The sequence below is a fragment of the Natrix helvetica genome (genome assembly GCF_964273705.1).
Source record: "Natrix helvetica genome assembly, chromosome: 2".
Lineage (NCBI taxonomy): Eukaryota > Metazoa > Chordata > Lepidosauria > Squamata > Natricidae > Natrix > Natrix helvetica.
Genome location: NC_138552.1, coordinates 238,617,562 through 238,635,334, shown reverse-complemented (window position 1 = coordinate 238,635,334; position 17,773 = coordinate 238,617,562). Strand labels below are relative to the sequence as shown.

Genomic DNA, 17,773 nt, shown 5'->3' with positions numbered 1-17,773 from the left:
TGAGTTTTTGTATGTGAAGCCTTTTGTAATGTGAAGCACACTACAAAAGAAGATAATACACAATTCTGAAAAGTACTTTAGAAAAAGTCCTTTGAGTCTAATATCCCCCAGGCAGTCTTTGTTATTCTCTCTGTTGTGTTATTCTATTCTCCAGTTTGATTCATGGTATTTGAAATTTAAGTGGGATTGTGAGAAGGCTGTTTGACATAAAGGGGAGCTCCAAAGAACTTGGTATTAATATCTGCTTTTTAAACAAGTATAAGAATGATGTCAGAAGTACTGTGGACATGCTCTTGACTTGCTTTAATTTCCAAAATATTTATTCCCCTAATCTGAAAAATAAAAGCCCAGACAAGTTGTCTCTTAGTTTCAGTTCAGAAAGTCTTTATTAGTTTAATTTTGACTGATCCTATTTAGAAAAAAAATGTTACATTTATATCAAAACTGAAAATACAGGTAGTCCTCAATTTACATCCATTCAATTAGTGATTGTTTGAAGTTACCGTGGCCTGAAAAAATGAATTATGACTATTTTACACACCCATGGCTATTGGAGCATCCCCTTAGTCACATTATCAAAATTTGGATGCCTGACAACTGGTTCATATTAGTGACAGTTGCAGTGTCCCAGGGTCATGTCATCATCTTTTGCAATTTTCTGACAAGCGAAGCCAATGGGGAAATCAGATTCAATTAACAACCGTGTTACTAACCTAACAATTGCAATGATTCACTTAACTGTGGCAAGAAACATAAAAATGGGACAAAACTCACTTAACAACTGTCTTGCTTAGCAACAGAAAGGTTGGGCTCAGTTGGGGTTATAAGTTAAGGACCACCTATACCAGTGATGGTGAACCTATGGCACGCGTGCCACAAGTGGCACGCGGAGCCATTTCTCAGGGCACACGAGGCGCTGCCCTGTCAGCTGGCCAGCGCGAATGGGCTTGCTGGCCAGCTGAGTTCACCTTTTTAAAAGCTATTTTTCGCCTTCCCCAGGCTCCAGAGGCTTTATAGGAGCCTGGGGAGGGCGAAAAGAGCCTCTCCCGCCCCCCGCCCCCTCCGGGTTGCTCAGAGGAGTGTTTTAAGCGCTCCGAAGGCTTCAGGGAAGCCTCCGGACGGTCCCTGAAGCCTCCAGAGGGCCTCCGGGGGGGCGGGGGAGGCTCTTTTCGCCCTCCTCAGGCTCCTATAAAGCCTCTGGAGCCTGGGGAGGGCGAAAAAAGCAAGTAAAAATGGGGGGGTTGCGCCTGTTGTGCGCGCATGCACACTGGGGGAATCGCACGTTGCATTATGGGTGCGGGACGCCCGCACACGATGCCCCCGCGCTCCCCCCACTTGTGGCACGCGAGCCAAAAAAGGTTCCCCATCGCTGACCTATACCTGTTTCAGTAACAACAATTGGAATCTATCATGTCTACTTCACATTTTTTTCTTAATCTTTTTTCCTTGGTTGCCTGTATTTTGAACTTTTGTTAGAGCTTGTATTTTACCATAACTATTAGCAAATGAAAATATGTTATTGGTTTTTACCTTTGATTCCTTCGATGATGTTTTGATTGCCTTTGCCATGAAAATAGTTCATGTTGTTGATTCTTATTTGCATATAGAATTAAGTGAAGTAAGTCATCTTAGATTTCACACAAATTGGTTAGTATTATTGACAGAGCAGCATTAGGAATCCAGAGTGCAAGTATTTTTTTCATCGATGACTGCATAAGCTGTCCTTCTACATTTAAATTGTGTGTTGTATCCTTATGTTAAATAATCTTCAGTTAAATAAATGAAGCAAGATAGATTCCAGTTAAAACAATGATGGATGCACTGTTGAAAGACCTGAAGGACTAGGTTGGAAACAGATTATCATGGACAAAATCTATATACTGTATATAGTTAACTTAATAGCATATCAACAATTTTAGTCAAGATAAGGCTGTTGCTTTAATGTGGGAAATCCTTTACTAAGTAGTGGTTTTTGTTATTATTATTAATTTAGCTTATATGGCTGTCCATCTTGCCATAGCAATTGTAGGTCACTAACAGCATATAAATACACAATACCAAAAGTGTTAAAGCAGCAACACATGCAGCCAAAATAAAAACACTTTTATAGTAAATTCATAACAACCACTACATAGACTCAGACTAACCATGTGACACCCATGCCCAGGAATACACGGGTGTCTTCAAAGTCTTCCAAAAAGCCAATAGGATCATGCCCAATCTAATCTCGGGGGTTGTAATGTTCCATTTAATTATAGAAAATATATATCAAAAAATTAAGACATGCCTTTGCCTATTTAGATGTAATGTCTGCAGCAGAAATGTGTTTCTGAGTCTGGAATTGTCAGTATATCTTACATGTCAAAACTTATAGATGGGATAATAGCCCTGCTATTTTTATTTCAAAGGATTTCTAAAAAGTTGTGACTTTCAGAGTATTGTCAGCAATTTCGTATGTTGTTGGACTGTAATTCCGTTATATATATATATATATATATATATATATATATATATATATATATATATATATATATATATATATATATATATATATATATATATATATATATATATATATATATATATATATATATATATATATATATATATATATATATATATATATATATATATATATATATATATATATATATATATATATATATATATATTTGTTTTTGTAGATTTTCACGGGTGTAGGTATGCTGGTTTTGTTGTATTCGGGTCTTTTCCCGTGTAAAATCTCAACCTTACACGGGAAAAGACCCGAATACAACAAAACCAGCATATATATATATATATATATATATATATATATATATATATATATATATATATATATATATATATACATATACATATACATATACATATACATATACATATACATATACATATACATATACATATATACAATACAATACAATACAATAGTAGAGTTGGAAGGGACCTTGGAGGTCTTCTAGTCCAACCCCCTGCCTAGGCAGGAAACCCTATACCGTTTCAGACAAATAGCTATCCAACATCTTCTTAAAGACTTCCAGTGTTGGGGCATTCACAACTTCTGGAGGCAAGCTGTTCCACTGATTAATTGTTCTCACTGTCAGGAAATTTCTCCTCAGTTCTAAGTTGCTTCTCTCCTTGATTAGTTTCCACCCTATATATATATATATATATATATATATAGTATTCTGATTCATATTGTGCTGGACTGCATTATTTGAATTGTGGGTGAAGAATTGTTTCTGAAATACATTTTTTTCTGCACAACTGCTTAATTATGGAGGTAGGGCAGGCCTTATTGAAGACCATGGGCAGGTCTTATTGAAACCATACTTTCTGACCCTCCCAGCTTTATATGTATGTATATGCATTTTTTTAAAAAAGTAACTAAGGCAACTTTTATGAAAGTAAGGGGCTAAGTACTCTTGGTCTCTCTCACTCAGAAATCTAGCACATTTGAAGAATAGTTTAAATATTTTAATATTGATTTGCAGGTTTTCTCTGTGTACTTTGTTTCTGTCGTCCAGATACAAACCTCCTTGTAGAGTCAGAAACAATACAGTCCAGCCAAACCTATACAGGTAGTCCTCAACTTATGACCACATTTGAGTCCAAAATTTATGTTGCTAAGCAAGAAATTTGTTAAGTGAGTTTTGCCACATTTGACAACTTTTCTTGCCATATTTGTTAAGTGAATCATTACAGTTGTTAAATTAGTAACACAGTTAAGTTAAGTGAATCTGGTTTCCCCATTGACTTTGCTTGTCAGATGGCTGTAAAAGGTAAAATCACGTGACCCTAGGACACTAGAACCGTCATAAATGTGAGTCAGTTGACAAGCATCTGAATATAAATCACATGACCATAGGAATGCTACAATGGTCATTAGTCTGAAAAATGATCATAAGTCACTTTTTTCAGTGCTGTTGTAACTTTGAACAGTCACTAAGTGAATTATTGTAAGTCAAGGACTACCTGTATACTTCTAGGTCCAAAGTGTCTCTTCTACTACAATATCCACTCATGAAGAGAACAACTCAGGGATTTCTATTTCATTATATAAAAGCAGAAATCTAAATTTCTTTTTGCAACTCCACTTGCTTATTGATAAATTGTGCTTGTATAGAATCATGTATCATTAATGATACATGTAATGCTTGGGTCTGCATTAAATCTAATGCAACTATAGGCAGAACATACAGAAAAATCACTGTTGTTATTTTACACCTGCCAGCCTCAGAAGAATGCAGATTGAGACTAGTGGCATACAGTACTGTTTTTGTCTATGGTATATTTAGCGTCTCATCTGAAAGTAAGACTCCCTTTTTCCCTTTCAGCTCAGTTAGGAAAGAATGTATGTTTTCTTTGGCTTTCTTCCTTGCCTGTTTACAAGAGAGAGAAAAAACCAAACAAACTTGATTTCAATGCAAAATTAATCAGAAATGTCCATACAGTAATTTGTTAGAATTAGCAAGTAAAATAAAAACAGTAAGTTTTAACACAAAGTGTGAATTTTGGTTTTCTGTGAGACAGATTTCTTCCTGTTAAAAGTTGTCTAATTTTAAAAGGTTGTGTGTGTGTTTGGCATGATAAATACATTCAGCTACTGTCTGTATAAGGTCTTAGTCATCCTAATTTGTATTTCTGTTGGAGAAGTGTGGGAATGAACATTTGGAACAGTAAAGTAACCCAGCATAGTATCAAGCGAATGCCGAGATACTGAGCCAAAATGCACAGATCAGGCTTCCTGCCAACGCTTGAATCATCCAGCCACAATACCACTATATTAGTAATTAGGTACTTTGTTTTGTGTTTCATTGACCTCTTTATTCTTTTAAAGGTATAATTTCTTTATTTGCAAAGCAATGCACTGGCTAATTAGAAGTCTGAGACAATAGTGAGATTTTAATCTGTTTTTATTTTTCAATCCCTTTTATTACTACTTTTTTTTGCTTATGGAATAAATAGCTATTTCCTTATAAGGTTAGGAATGATGTGGTGCACTTTAGAACTTAATTTCTTGTCCTTTTAACAAAGCCTCCCCGTGACTTGTTACATTATCCTCAGCAGTTTGTGGGCTGAGATCCATGTAACTTGGAGGGAGGAGAACATTAAGAACAATGACACTTAGTGGGTAGACAAATTTAGGAGCTTTTTTTTTTAAAGGCTTTTAATTGTGTCAAGACTTTTTAAAGGACTTTTCCTCCTTTAAAAGGGTGGAAAAGCAAACTGTCAATGTTTGACATTCTCTGGTTCTGGGGTTCCTTAGAAATTAGGGGTAGAATAAATCTATTCATTTTCTAGTTTTTGAAATTTTGATTTTGATTTTCATGTTTTGATGTACTCATCCCATTATAGAAGCAGATTAACCTGTTTCGGATTTCTTTTGCCATTTTTATTCCATTATGGAACATGGAGAAGTTGTCAAACCAGAAGTTTCCCTGGTAACTCCAGTTTTACATATTGAATTTCAAAATAGTATATTTATATATAGTTTTATTAAGAATATTGATTATAATAGTAAGGTGACCAACTTTTTTACAATGAAAAGGAGGACAAAACATGTTCTATTGTCCAAAATGCTAAGGTGACCAACTTTTTTACAATGAAAAGGAGGACAAATAAATTGGAAAAAATATATCGTAAATAAAAGAAATATTTTATTCATTGCAACAATAATACACTAAAATATGATATATGCATAATGAAAACATTTGCAATGTTTTATATTGCAATTATGCTTACATGCCTGTTAATTATTATTTAAATGAGTACTTTTCCATTGAATTAATATTTTTGTCAATGTATCATCTTCTAACAATATATTGGAAATATCTGAACAAGAAATCTCCTTCATATTGAATTTTACGGCAAGTGCTGCAGCTAGAGTATCAACATTCAATCTCGATTTCTCACTTGTCGAAAAATCATTGGCAATTGAAAAAAACTCCTTCAACTGCTGCATTAGTTCCAGGGCAGCACAACGTAAATTGAACAAGTATAAATAAATGTTCACATGGAATATGTTCATTTTTGAAATGGCTGAAAATATCCACCCATCTTTTATCAATTTCAACATGTTGATTTTCCCATTGTATTAATTTTTCAGAATTTAAATATACATTCAGTCTTCTAATTTCTTCAAAGAGACAATTGTCGTCTATTTTAATGTCTAGCATTTCTTTAGATAAAAATTCAACACAAGATTCAATATCTGTTCAATATACTTGCGATGAAGTAAAAAAAAACCACCATTAAAAACTGTTTAATAAAATATGTCACATAACGCGCAACAGATTAGCCTTCAAATCTTGAAAAGGAGGACATGTAGGAGGACACTTTTCAAGGGAGGACAGAACTTACAAAAGAAGGACTGTCCTCCCTAAAGGAGGACGGTTGGTCACCTTAATAATAGTAAAATCTAATAATTTTCTCTTTATAGCTTTTTACTCTCTCTTTCAGTTTCTTTAAGCATATAAATAGTTTTTCTTTTGTCCAAAGCTTAAAATAAACTCATCAATGAAGATATTTGAACCTTTTTTATTCTGAGGGTCCCTAACAGCTTTAAAGTTAATAGGAAACTTCCAAAAGTGATTAAAAAGTAAGGTTTGCAATGAAAAGGCTCCTCTGCAATTGTGAGCAATCCTTTGTCTCCCAGTGCTCCAATTCATAGAAAACCTCTGTCCTGTGATTGGCTTGTGAGGAGGTATCATCCAGAGTTTGTGTGATTGATCTCCCATCCTGTCCTTATATGAAGAGGTTCCAAGGAACTCACAGTTGTCTTCTCTTTGCCATTTGTCCCCTATGAGTCAAAAACATATCTGAATGATCAAGTAAATTTTGAGTTAAATTCTAAATCAAAAATTCAAAAAGTTTAATTCTCAACTGCCACATTTTACCCACATTTAATTAGTGCTTCAGTAGAAAATTATTCTGCAAAATAATACTACAAACTTGCCTATAGTTTTTTTTTTAAAAAAATAATGCTGGTTCATAAGCATTTTTAGCACAAATAAGGGAATGACACCCATTCTTTCCACATTATGGAATTGTAAACTGGCCCACCAATGGAAAGATGTTTTAATTGACAAGTCACCACAGTAGTAACACTAAGTAATATGGGTATACAATACAGCAAATTACTCTATGAAATGCCATAACCTGCTACCTGTGGAATCACCTAGACCGTTATTACAATGTGATTTTGTCTTATTTTCTGCATTGTCATTGCCTATTATAATCGTTGTTTATTTTATGTTAACCTTCTATGTCAGTGATGGCGAGCCTATGGCAAACGTGCCACAGGTGGCACGTGGAGCCATTTATCAGGGCACGCAAGGCGCTGCCCTGTCAGCATGTGCGCGCTGGCCAGCTGAGTTCACCCTTTTTTAAAGCCATTTTTCGCCCTCCCCAGGCTCCAGAGCCTTTATAGGAGCCTGGGGAGGGCGAAAAGAACCTTCCCCCGCCCCCCCCGAAGGTCCTCCAGAGGCTTCATGAGCTTTCCTGAAGCCTCTGGAGCGCAAAAAAACGGCTCTACGGGCAACCCAGAAGTTCGGGAACTGACTTCTGGTTTGCTCTGAGGGTTGTTTTGACTGCTCCGGAGGCTTCAGGGAAGGTCCCTCAAGCCTTCGCAGCGCTCAAAACGACCCTCCGAGCAAACCGGAAGTCACTTCCGGTTTGCTCAAAAGTTTGTTTTGACTGCTCCGGAGGCTTCAGGGAAGCGTCCTGAAGGTCCCTCAAGCCTCCGGAAGGCTTCCGGGGGGGCGGGGAGGCTGTTTTCGCCCTCCCCAGGCTCCTATAAAGCCTCTGGAGCCTGGGGAGGGCAAAAAAAGCATCCAAAAAATGGGAGGTTGCGTCTGTAGTGCGCGATGCGCACTGGGGGGGGTGTCACACATTGCATTAAGAGTCCGGCACGCACGCACACTACCCCCCTGAGCTCCCCCCACTTATGGCACGCGAGCCAAAAAAGGTTCGCCTTCGCTGTTCTATGTTAACCTTCAGAATTTGCTGCATCCAAATAAGAGACAATTCTGGTGTGGTTAAAAAACCGAGACTTGTACAGTATTTGGTTGACCACATGCTCTATTTTAATTGTTTTACTTGCTTCAGAATAATTCATTGTACAAAGCAAACAGGACTTCTCTTTTAGAGTGGTGTATTTCCTTCTTTGGCTTCAGTAGCTACTGATTCAATATAGTAATACAATAATGGCAGTGCAGAAAATAAGACAAATTGATTCAATAGGAAAATAACCAGAACCCAGAAAAGTCTCGCATTGCAGGACTCTCTTATCTTTCTTCTTCTGTACCCACCACTTTCAACATTAAGTTCCTTTTCTGGGTCTTAGCAGCTCTCTCCCATTCCTGCTGCTCCCTGCTTTGCTTCTGAACTGATTCTGGACATCCGTGGTCTTTGGGAGGTATGTAATACAAAGGTGGAAAAGTGGTTTTTACAGACTTGGGTGATAAACAAGATAATACTTAAATAGTAATGCCTACACTCTTGCCTACTCTCCACATTAGTATCCACAAAACCTACTTGTCTTAGAAAATGGACTCTGAATTTCAGAAATGAATCAAAAGAAAATAAAACTGAAATCTGGTGTGCTGTACTAAATAAGCAAACAAATCTATAGCTCAACTTATAGCCTAACAGCACGTATATTCCAGGACTGTTATTGAATTTAATTAGCACCTCTATAATAATATTAATGATTATGTGGGCTGATCTGTGGAAATGGTGATTGTGATTTGCTATGTAGGAGGAGTAGGCTAAAATTTAGTGGATTTATTCCTTTCCTATTCTGGGATCCTATAATAAGCTTTTTCTAAGCAGTAAATAATATGCTTTTTAATATATTAAAATGCTGCAAAATGTTTTCAAATGTGGTGGATATTTTTATTTATTTATGTATGACTCTTGAAACAAATGCAGATCATTTCTGAAGCTGTGCCTGCCAGTTATTCTATTGCTGTTATATGATGGTGTTTCATGTGATATGTGTGACCTTTGTTTTCTTCTGAGTTTTTAATGCTGATCTTCCTTCCTCCAGGGACATTTGTATCAGCTTTCACAGTCTTGTGTGGAGCCCGGACGGATCTCCCTGACAGACACATTTGTTGTGTGTTCTGGTTGAATATTGCAGCAGCTCTGATTCAGATTCTCACAGCAATTGTGATGGTTGGCTGGATTATGAGTATATTTTGGGGGATGGACATGGTCATTCTTGCCAGTAAGTTTTTGTTTGTTACTCTAATTATTAAGAATTAAAGTGAGCTTGTGAGAAGGCGGATAGAAGTGGGTCCTAGTTAAATCAAATAATTCTCTAACAGCTGAAAACTCTTTTTTGTGTGAGTTGATGACTTGATGGAATCTGTTTGCAGAAACAAGCTGAAGAAAAAAAATGCTTCCTTCGCTTTTTCCCTAATATTTCTTTGAACAAAAACAAAATTAGGATTTAGAGAACAGCTTTTGTCATGGAGTGACTTCTAAAACATTGTCCTTCATATTCTACTGGTTTTATACTTGTCCTCTATACTGGTCAAGCAGTTGGCTCCCGGTAACCATAAATGGTGCAAAAGGCAATCACAATTTATCTTTTTTTTAAAAAAAAATCCATTTGGCCATTTCAATTACCAAAGGAATTCTAGGCAGTATGCAGCAATATAATAAAAACAGATTAAAACAAACATAGCAAACCTAACAAAAAACAATGTACCAGTAGAGCTTCTCATTAGGGAAATGTTAATATAACTATATGGCTAACAAATATCATAATCTGGGTGACAAAGGAGCCTATTCTTCAAAAAGCAAGGTCTTCAAGGCTTTCCTAAAGGCAACTGAGTCCCAAGTAATGCTCTTTCAGAGGACAGTGGGTCTCTGGGATCCCATAAGATAACACTCCCTTCATCTATGGGATATGGAGCATGCTTACTCTACAATATTTACTAAACAAACAAACCATAGAGAGAAAAAGATACTCATGTAGGTAACTAGACATCAATTCATGAAGGTGCCAACTAGCATGTTGAATTGCAACTGGAAGCCAACTGGTAAGCAGTGCAGCTTGTGAAGCAGAGGTGTCACATGGGTGAAATGGTATGCATCTGCAGCTACTCATACTGCTTCATTCCAACTGCAGCTTCCAGGAGTAACCCCAGCTGGAGTACGTTGTAGTAATACAAACAAATAAAAATATCTAAAACTTGAAAGACTATGAGAAAGGCCTCCCAAATCAGAAAAGAGTATAATTGGCTAATCAAATGTATTTGTGCAGAGAGCTCTCTTGGCCATAGCTGCCACTAACCCCCCCAAATTCTGCCTGGGTTACTGCAATGCAATTGAGAACTAATATTGGAAAATCTCTAAAACAGAAGGTCCTTGCACCTTCAACCATTCAGTGTTGCTAGGCTTGTGAAGAAAACTCATCAGTGCTGAGAATGAAAACAAAGTATTTCAAAACATAACTAATGAAGAGCAGATGGTTGTTTCGGTGTCAGGCTTATCTGGGGGAAAAGGGTGGCCAGTGCTTCAGTTTCACAATCTGGAGGAAAAGATTCAATAATTCAGTGATTCCACCTTAATGAATTCATTCCTAAATGTAGGTAGAAATTTTGCTTATTTGGTTTCCAAGGTTCTATATCCTAGCTCCTTATTTCCTGACAATAATTGAAGACATTTCATGTGACTCTTGCTTCCCTGTCTCCTAAGGACTGGACAGATGGACCCTGATCCTGTTCCTTTGTATCCAGATCCAAAATCCTTGAGGCACTAGGAGAAAATATTGGCAATGTTGCCCAATGAGCCTGGGATTGAAATAGACTATGTCACTAACATATTGACACTCCCTAACAATATTTCCAGGTTATTCCACATAATACCCTCATGTAGATGTTAAATAAGAATGGGGAATGTGTTGAATCCTAAGAGATCTTAGGGTTTCAGGTGTCAGGATGTTTTCCCTCCCAACACAACTGGACCCAATCCCAGAGAAACTTGGAAACTACAGTATGATAGTTGTCAGCCCATTCAACAACTACTGTGTGTTGACACTGAAATATGAACTTAAAACTGGTCCTTAAAATTCTAGCCATCCCCACAATCACATGATTGCAATCCAGGCACTTGAGAGCCTGGCTCATGATTAGCCTGTTGCAGGGAGCTGTGTCATGTGATCGCCACTTGTGAACTTTTCTGTCAGATTCACACAAGAAGAGTCCAGTAAGTTGCCCATATCTCTTTTTCTCCAGGGAGCCCATTGCCGAGATATTATATTCCTTAGTGCCCCCTCCTGCCCACGCCTGCTCACAGCACCCTGCTCACGCCTTCTGCCAGCCTGCCCAGGTTCCCTATCACCCACTGGAATCCCTTGCTAGCTTGCCCACACTCCCTGGCATCCACCTGCAGCCCTTACTAGCTCACCCGTGTTCTCCAGAATCCACTTTTCAGTCTTGCCAAGTAGACTAGACAGGAAACACAGCCAAATGAACTAATTCTACTTTATTATGAAGCTACAGCAATAGAATCTTGCAAATCTGGAAAAAAAAACAGTTTTCCTGCCATTAACCTTTACATCCCAAGAACACGGGGAGGATCCTTTCTGAGCTTCTTGCTTCACCTTGCTATACAGCTGCAGCCTATGCGCTTTCTTATCTGGTCATTCCTTGCATTGTATTTCTTTGCCCTGCATCCCAAGTTAATTTCCATTTCATTACCTTCAACCTCTGGTAATTCACCTGAGCCTTCTGCCAGCTCTCCTGCATCCCTGCTATCCTGCCCACATAACATAGTGTCTGCCTGTTGTACCTGCACATCATCCTCTCACCAGCAACCCCTCCTCTGCTACTTACAATAATAATACAATAGTAGAGTTGGAAGGGACCTTGGAGGTCTTCTAGTCCAACCCCCTGCCTAGGCAGGAAACCCTATACCATTTCAGACAAATAGCTATCCAACATCTTCTTAAAGACTTCCAGTGTTGGGGCATTCACAACTTCTGGAGGCAAGCTGTTCCACTGATTAATTGTTCTAACTGTCAGGAAGTTTCTCCTCAGTTCTAAGTTGCTTCTCTCCTTGATTAGTTTCCACCCATTGCTTCTTGTTCTACCCTCAGGTGCCTTGGAGAATAGTTTGACTCCCTCTTCTTTGTGGCAGCCCCTGAGATATTGGAACACTGCTATCATGTCTCCCCTAGTCCTTCTTTCTCTTAAGCTAGACATACCTAGTTCCTGCAACCGTTCTTCATATGTTTTAGTCTCCAGTCCCCTAATCATCTTTGTTGCTCTTCTGTGCACTCTTTCTAGAGTCTCCACATCTTTTCTACATCGTGGCGACCAGAACTGAATGCAGTATTCCAAGTGTGGCCTTACCAAGGCATTATAAAGTGGTATTAACACTTCACGTGATCTTGATTCTATCCCTCTGTTGATGCAGCCTAGAACTGTGTTGGCTTTTTTGGCAGCTGCTGCATACTGCTGGCTCATATTTAAATGGTTGTCCACTAGGACTTCAAGATCCCTTTCACAGTTACTACTACTGAGCAAGGTATCACCTATACTGTACCTGTGCATTCCATTTTTGTTGCCTAAATGTAGAACCTTACTCTTTTCGCCATTGAATTTCATTTTATTAGATAGTGCCCAATGTTCAAGTTTGTCAAGGTCCTTCTGTATCTTAAGCCTATCTTCTGAAGTGTTGGCTATTCCTGCCAGCTTGGTGTCATCTGCAAATTTGATGAGTTCTCCATTTATTCCCTCATCCAAATCATTGATGAAGATGTTGAAGAGTACTGGGCCTAAAACAGAGCCTTGGGGTACTCCACTGCATACTTCCCTCCATGTAGATGCAGTTCCATTGAGGACTACCCGTTGAGTGTGGTTGGTCAGCCAGTTACGAATCCATCTGGTGGTGATGCTGTCTAACCCACATTCTTTATCTAGTAGTAGGTTATGGTCTACCTTATCAAAAGCCTTACTGAAGTCCAAGTAAACTATATTAACGGCATTCCTCTGGTCCACTAATTTTGTCACATTATCAAAGAATGCAATAAGATTAGTCTGGCATGATCTGTTTTTGACAAATCCATGTTGACTTTTGGCTATTACTTTGTTTGCTTCTAGGTGTTCGCAAATTCGTTGCTTGATTATTTTTTCCAGAATCTTTCCTGGTATTGAGGTCAGGCTGATAGGTCTGTAGTTTCCTGGATCTATTTTTTCCCTTTTTTGAAGATGGGAACCACATCAGCTTTTTTCCAGTCCTCTGGTAGTTCCCCGGTGTTCCAGGATCTCTGAAAGATATAATTCAGTGGTTCTGAGATCTCATCTGCTAGTTCCTTCAGAACCCTGGGATGTAATCCATCCAGTCCTGGTGATTTGAACTCATCTAGGGTAGACAGGTGCTCACTTACCATTTTCTTCCCTATTTCAATTTGTGTTCCTAATCTGATTGTTGTGGTCTTGCCTGGGACTCCCTTGTTTCCATTTAATGACTTTCTGGAGTTATGATGACAGCTGGGATTGGTGTTGCTAAATTATCTGTTCACATGTTATTGTACTTTAAAACCGTATCATTCAACACTGGCAGTCACAGTCCCAATTGCTGTTGTAATTTGAGGATTATTTGTAGGATAGTCCCTTCCATTCCCAACTCTTCCAGTCTGGAAGAATTCCCAACTCTTCCAGTCCGGAAGAATACCATGACTAATAGAATCAAAAGTTGGGGGCCAAGGAGGGCATGCAGAATTACTTGTCCTATATCCTGCTATTGTCAGAGTTGGTCCATAAATATAATTGGTGCCATCTCAGACATATATAAAGCCTGAATTTGAAATGAAAGGGGTCTTGTCATTACTTCCCATAGACAAACTTCCTCTGATCCTGGACATATTTTATTAATATCCTAAGAAGTTGCCTTTTTATAATAATCTTAGTTGGAGACTGTTATCGTGTGATTCTAAGTTTGATGGTTTTAATTATGAGAAAAAATATGCCTTTAATCACTTTCCACCAGGTTAATGCTAACTCCTTATATATAGGAGAATTTCCCCCCTCTCTATACTATACATGACGTTTTATCACTCTTTAATGTTCTCTGTTAAGTTTTTCCCCTCTATGCTAACTAATACTATATATTTTGATAACACATTTAATCCATTAATTCCTCATTTGGATTGCCATTTTAATACATTTTAGCACTATAATATTCCTTTGAAAAGATAGCAATAGGAATTGTACTTAGGGTAAGAAGTATGATCATATTCTACTAACTGAAAACATTGTGATGTTGACAGTTTTATTCATGATATTATCATTTTTGCTTTTGTGTTGAGTCAAGTTTTTAATTGATCTGATCCTTACAACTGCAGGATTATTTCCCTTCTCAGATTCCCTCAATGCATACCCAATGCATATTCTAGAAGCAAATTTAAATTCTTGTTAGTTAGGGATTTGCAAAATAAAAAAAGCTTCAATTCTAAAATACCATTCTTTAATAAACAAAGAGTAGCTAATCACCGTACTTATGTTTTTCCATTTTGCTCTTTTTTGAATGTCTTATAATTATGGCTTTGTTTTTCTCTTTTATGTTTCTTTCACTTCTTCTGAATAATCAACCAAGTTTCACAAGGTATGTTTTTTCCTGATATTCCTCCCCACAATTTAATCAATTTAAAGATAAACACTTTTCATCCGGGAACATGTTTTAAACACTAAACTAAGCCTGCATTCTTCTATTAATTTAAACCATAATGCAATTGGTTTGTATTGGGCTTAGGATATTGTGAACTAAGCCACCAATATGACTAAATCATCACTTTTAGCTTTGCTTAAACCCAAAGAAGTGTTATTTATTCAGTAAACCATGATAAAGCAAACCCTATCATAATGTACATGAACCCCATCTTTAAGACTTTGGCCAGAGATCACTGAGAACAATTCCATGATCCACATGTTTCAATTTCTGAATCTCTGAATTAATTTTGATTTTTCATATTATGAAGCTTGAAACAAACTGCTTAAGCTTTAAAAAACTAATTGCATTGCAAGGGTTAGAAGCATACTCAGAAAAAAATCTGCAGAAAAATTAGGTGGGCAACCATTTCATAAAATATCTGTGTGGGTTTTTTTGTATGTCAAATGTTGCATTCAAATGTGTCCAAATAAGTCGTATTAAAATGTAGTTACTTGAGGTGAGTAATAATTGAGGGCAATTCTGAAGGGAAGAATATGTGCCAAGCACATATACAGTGTCCCTTTGAGCTTCTGTCCTGATTTATCAGCATGCAAACTAGAATGCAAAATATGTGTCAGCTGTTATTACATGATGTTCCTTGTATCACAGAAAAAAAATATCCTTAAGCTGTGCTTAAGTTTAATCATGATGTTTTAAACCTCATTTACATGTAAGGAACTTTGGAGAAATAATGTTTGCAACTTCTTGAGACTCAACTATTTCAGACTAGTAGTTATGTCCCAGGATGCAGTGAGCAGCATATGAAAACACCTTTAGAAAATGAATGGAAATACTGTTGGCAGTGTAAATGAAGTTTTAATTTAATATATTATGCCATGGATGCAGAGGAGGGGTACTTTTTGAGTGCCCTTCTCTGAAAACTCTGATACGTATCCTGAATAAAATCAAGGAAATCTTGTACATAATTATTATCTTATTCTTTCACTTTGCCCAGAAAAGCAATGACTATTGTGTAAAGTTGTTGGAAATCCTTACCTTTTGCCATAGTAGTTTAATATCTATCAGCACACCTGCTTGTTTTTAATCAAATATTGTTTTTATGTTTGAATTTATACTTTGCAAATCTAAGACTTAAATAAATAATTTCCAATAAAATAAAAATAATGATAGGATTCCCCAGAGACTGAGATTCCAATGGAGCCCAGCAATAACTTCCTTCCCATCTTCTTTCTTTCTTTTGTGTGTATGGTTGAGTATCCAGGAGAGCGGCGGTGCAGATCAGCAGAGAGTGACCTTCACTGATCACTTGGACAGCTAACACTGCTTATGGAGACTCTGACATGTGGATTTTTGAACTGGCACAGTCAACATGCCAGGATGCCAGGCAAGCCGTTCCAAAAGTGGGAGAAAGCCACTTGTTAGGTAGGGATATCGCTGAGGAGAAAGATAACATTTGAGAAAACATCACTGAAGAAGTTGCAATTTTTTCCATCTTATGGGATGAACAACATGGAAATATTTCACCTCCTTTGTGACTTCTTGAGGAAATGCCCTGATGTGAATATCAAGAAGCAGAGTAAATATTGATAGATAATGTGCAATATATCAAAGCAAACATTTGAAGAGAGTTTCCCCTCACCCCACCCAAAGGCATTCTTTGGTGCAGGAAAGTTCAAGTTGTAACTTTCCTGCTTGTGTACGTACTTGTGGGATTTTTTTGGTGCTTGTTGAATAACTGTTTTCTGCAACCAATTTAAGATTCTGCTTGCTGCTTTTGTAAATCCTGTCACTATTGCTTATCTGTTCATGCATTTTGCCACTTTTTACCTTCTGAATGTTGGAAAGGAGCTGTGAACTCTTTGTCTAACCAGAAGCAAGAATTTGGCTTTGCTAAATTTTATTATCCACCATTACTTTTTACAGATGTTTTATTCTTAACTATGAGGACTGGGTTTTAAGAGATTATAATATGGAGAACATTTTATTGTATACTATGGAAAATGAAAGAAGAAAGACATATCTTTTCTGCTCCTTCAAAGAAACTGTGCCAGTAAATGTTAATGTATTTTGGAAATGTGCATATAAATGATGGATAGTATTTGTAGCTGAGCTGCAGTAAAGGTGTGATATCTCCCTTTCCTAGTATATGTGTTCATAGGGTTAATTACAGGTAAAACAAGTTAGTACTTTTAAGATACATACAGAAATAAGGCTGATAATTTACTGACATTAACAGAAACAAAGTCCTGTTGTGGAATTTGTTGAGCAAAACTCTGTTGTGTTGTTACTTATACATTCCAAGACCTCATAAGAACTTAACTATTTTTGACCAGCATCCATTCAGATTCTTGGTTATGACTATTGGTTTCTTTATAGATCATGATGAGAAGAGTTTAATAGACAGATTCCAGTCCTTGTTCAACCATGATGACTTTGGACCACTTGCTTTTTCAGCCATAATGTCATTAGATTGTTTTGAAAGAAAAAAATAGGTGTCTCTGTGTGAAAATCATTAATGCTGCCAGAATGGTAAAATAAACTTATAATATTGTGAGTGCAACATGATGCTTTTTTCTGTTCAGGAAAAATGCTTTCAGGAACTGGAAGTCAACTACCATAAAGGAGGCTCAAGAATTCTGTCAAGTACATGACTGCTAAACTGTGGGTTTTTGTGGTCACACCTTACTAGCTAACAACATTGTACAATTAGTCACGATTTTTTTAATGCCAGATTTGAATTAATGCCACTGTATTTAAAATATTAATTGCCTATCATTTTATTGGTTTGCTACCCAACTCTGAGTTAGTTAAATGGCTTAATGGAAGTATCTTGTCATAAATGAGAGAGCTGACATATGCAGAAAATTAAATTAAAAATCTAGGAATCTGTAATTTTATCATGTAAAACACTGTAGGACCAATTCTGATACTGCAGCCCACCTTCCACCAGGTTTGTGAAAACTCTAATTATAATTCAGGTAGCCCTCAAAAGCTGTGCAATCTCTGTGCCTGTGACAAGAAAACCAGGTACTGTGGAGGCAAATTGTTCCATTGATTAATTGTTCTTTCGGGAAATTTCTCC

The 17,773-nt window shown here is 37.1% G+C and overlaps 1 protein-coding gene across 1 annotated transcript in view; it reads left to right on the top strand.

The window, feature by feature from the left end:
• The window catches only part of STUM (stum, mechanosensory transduction mediator homolog), a 43,409-nt gene extending 26,158 nt beyond the window's left edge, over positions 1–17,251 (top strand). Inside the window, exons 2-3 of the mRNA XM_081945595.1 lie at positions 9,056–9,249; positions 15,958–17,251. Of these exons, the coding sequence (XP_081801721.1) occupies positions 9,056–9,249; positions 15,958–15,993 (230 nt within the window). The 3' untranslated portion in view covers positions 15,994–17,251. The remainder of the gene's footprint in view (positions 1–9,055; positions 9,250–15,957) is intronic.
• Positions 17,252–17,773: the final 522 nt, after the last annotated feature.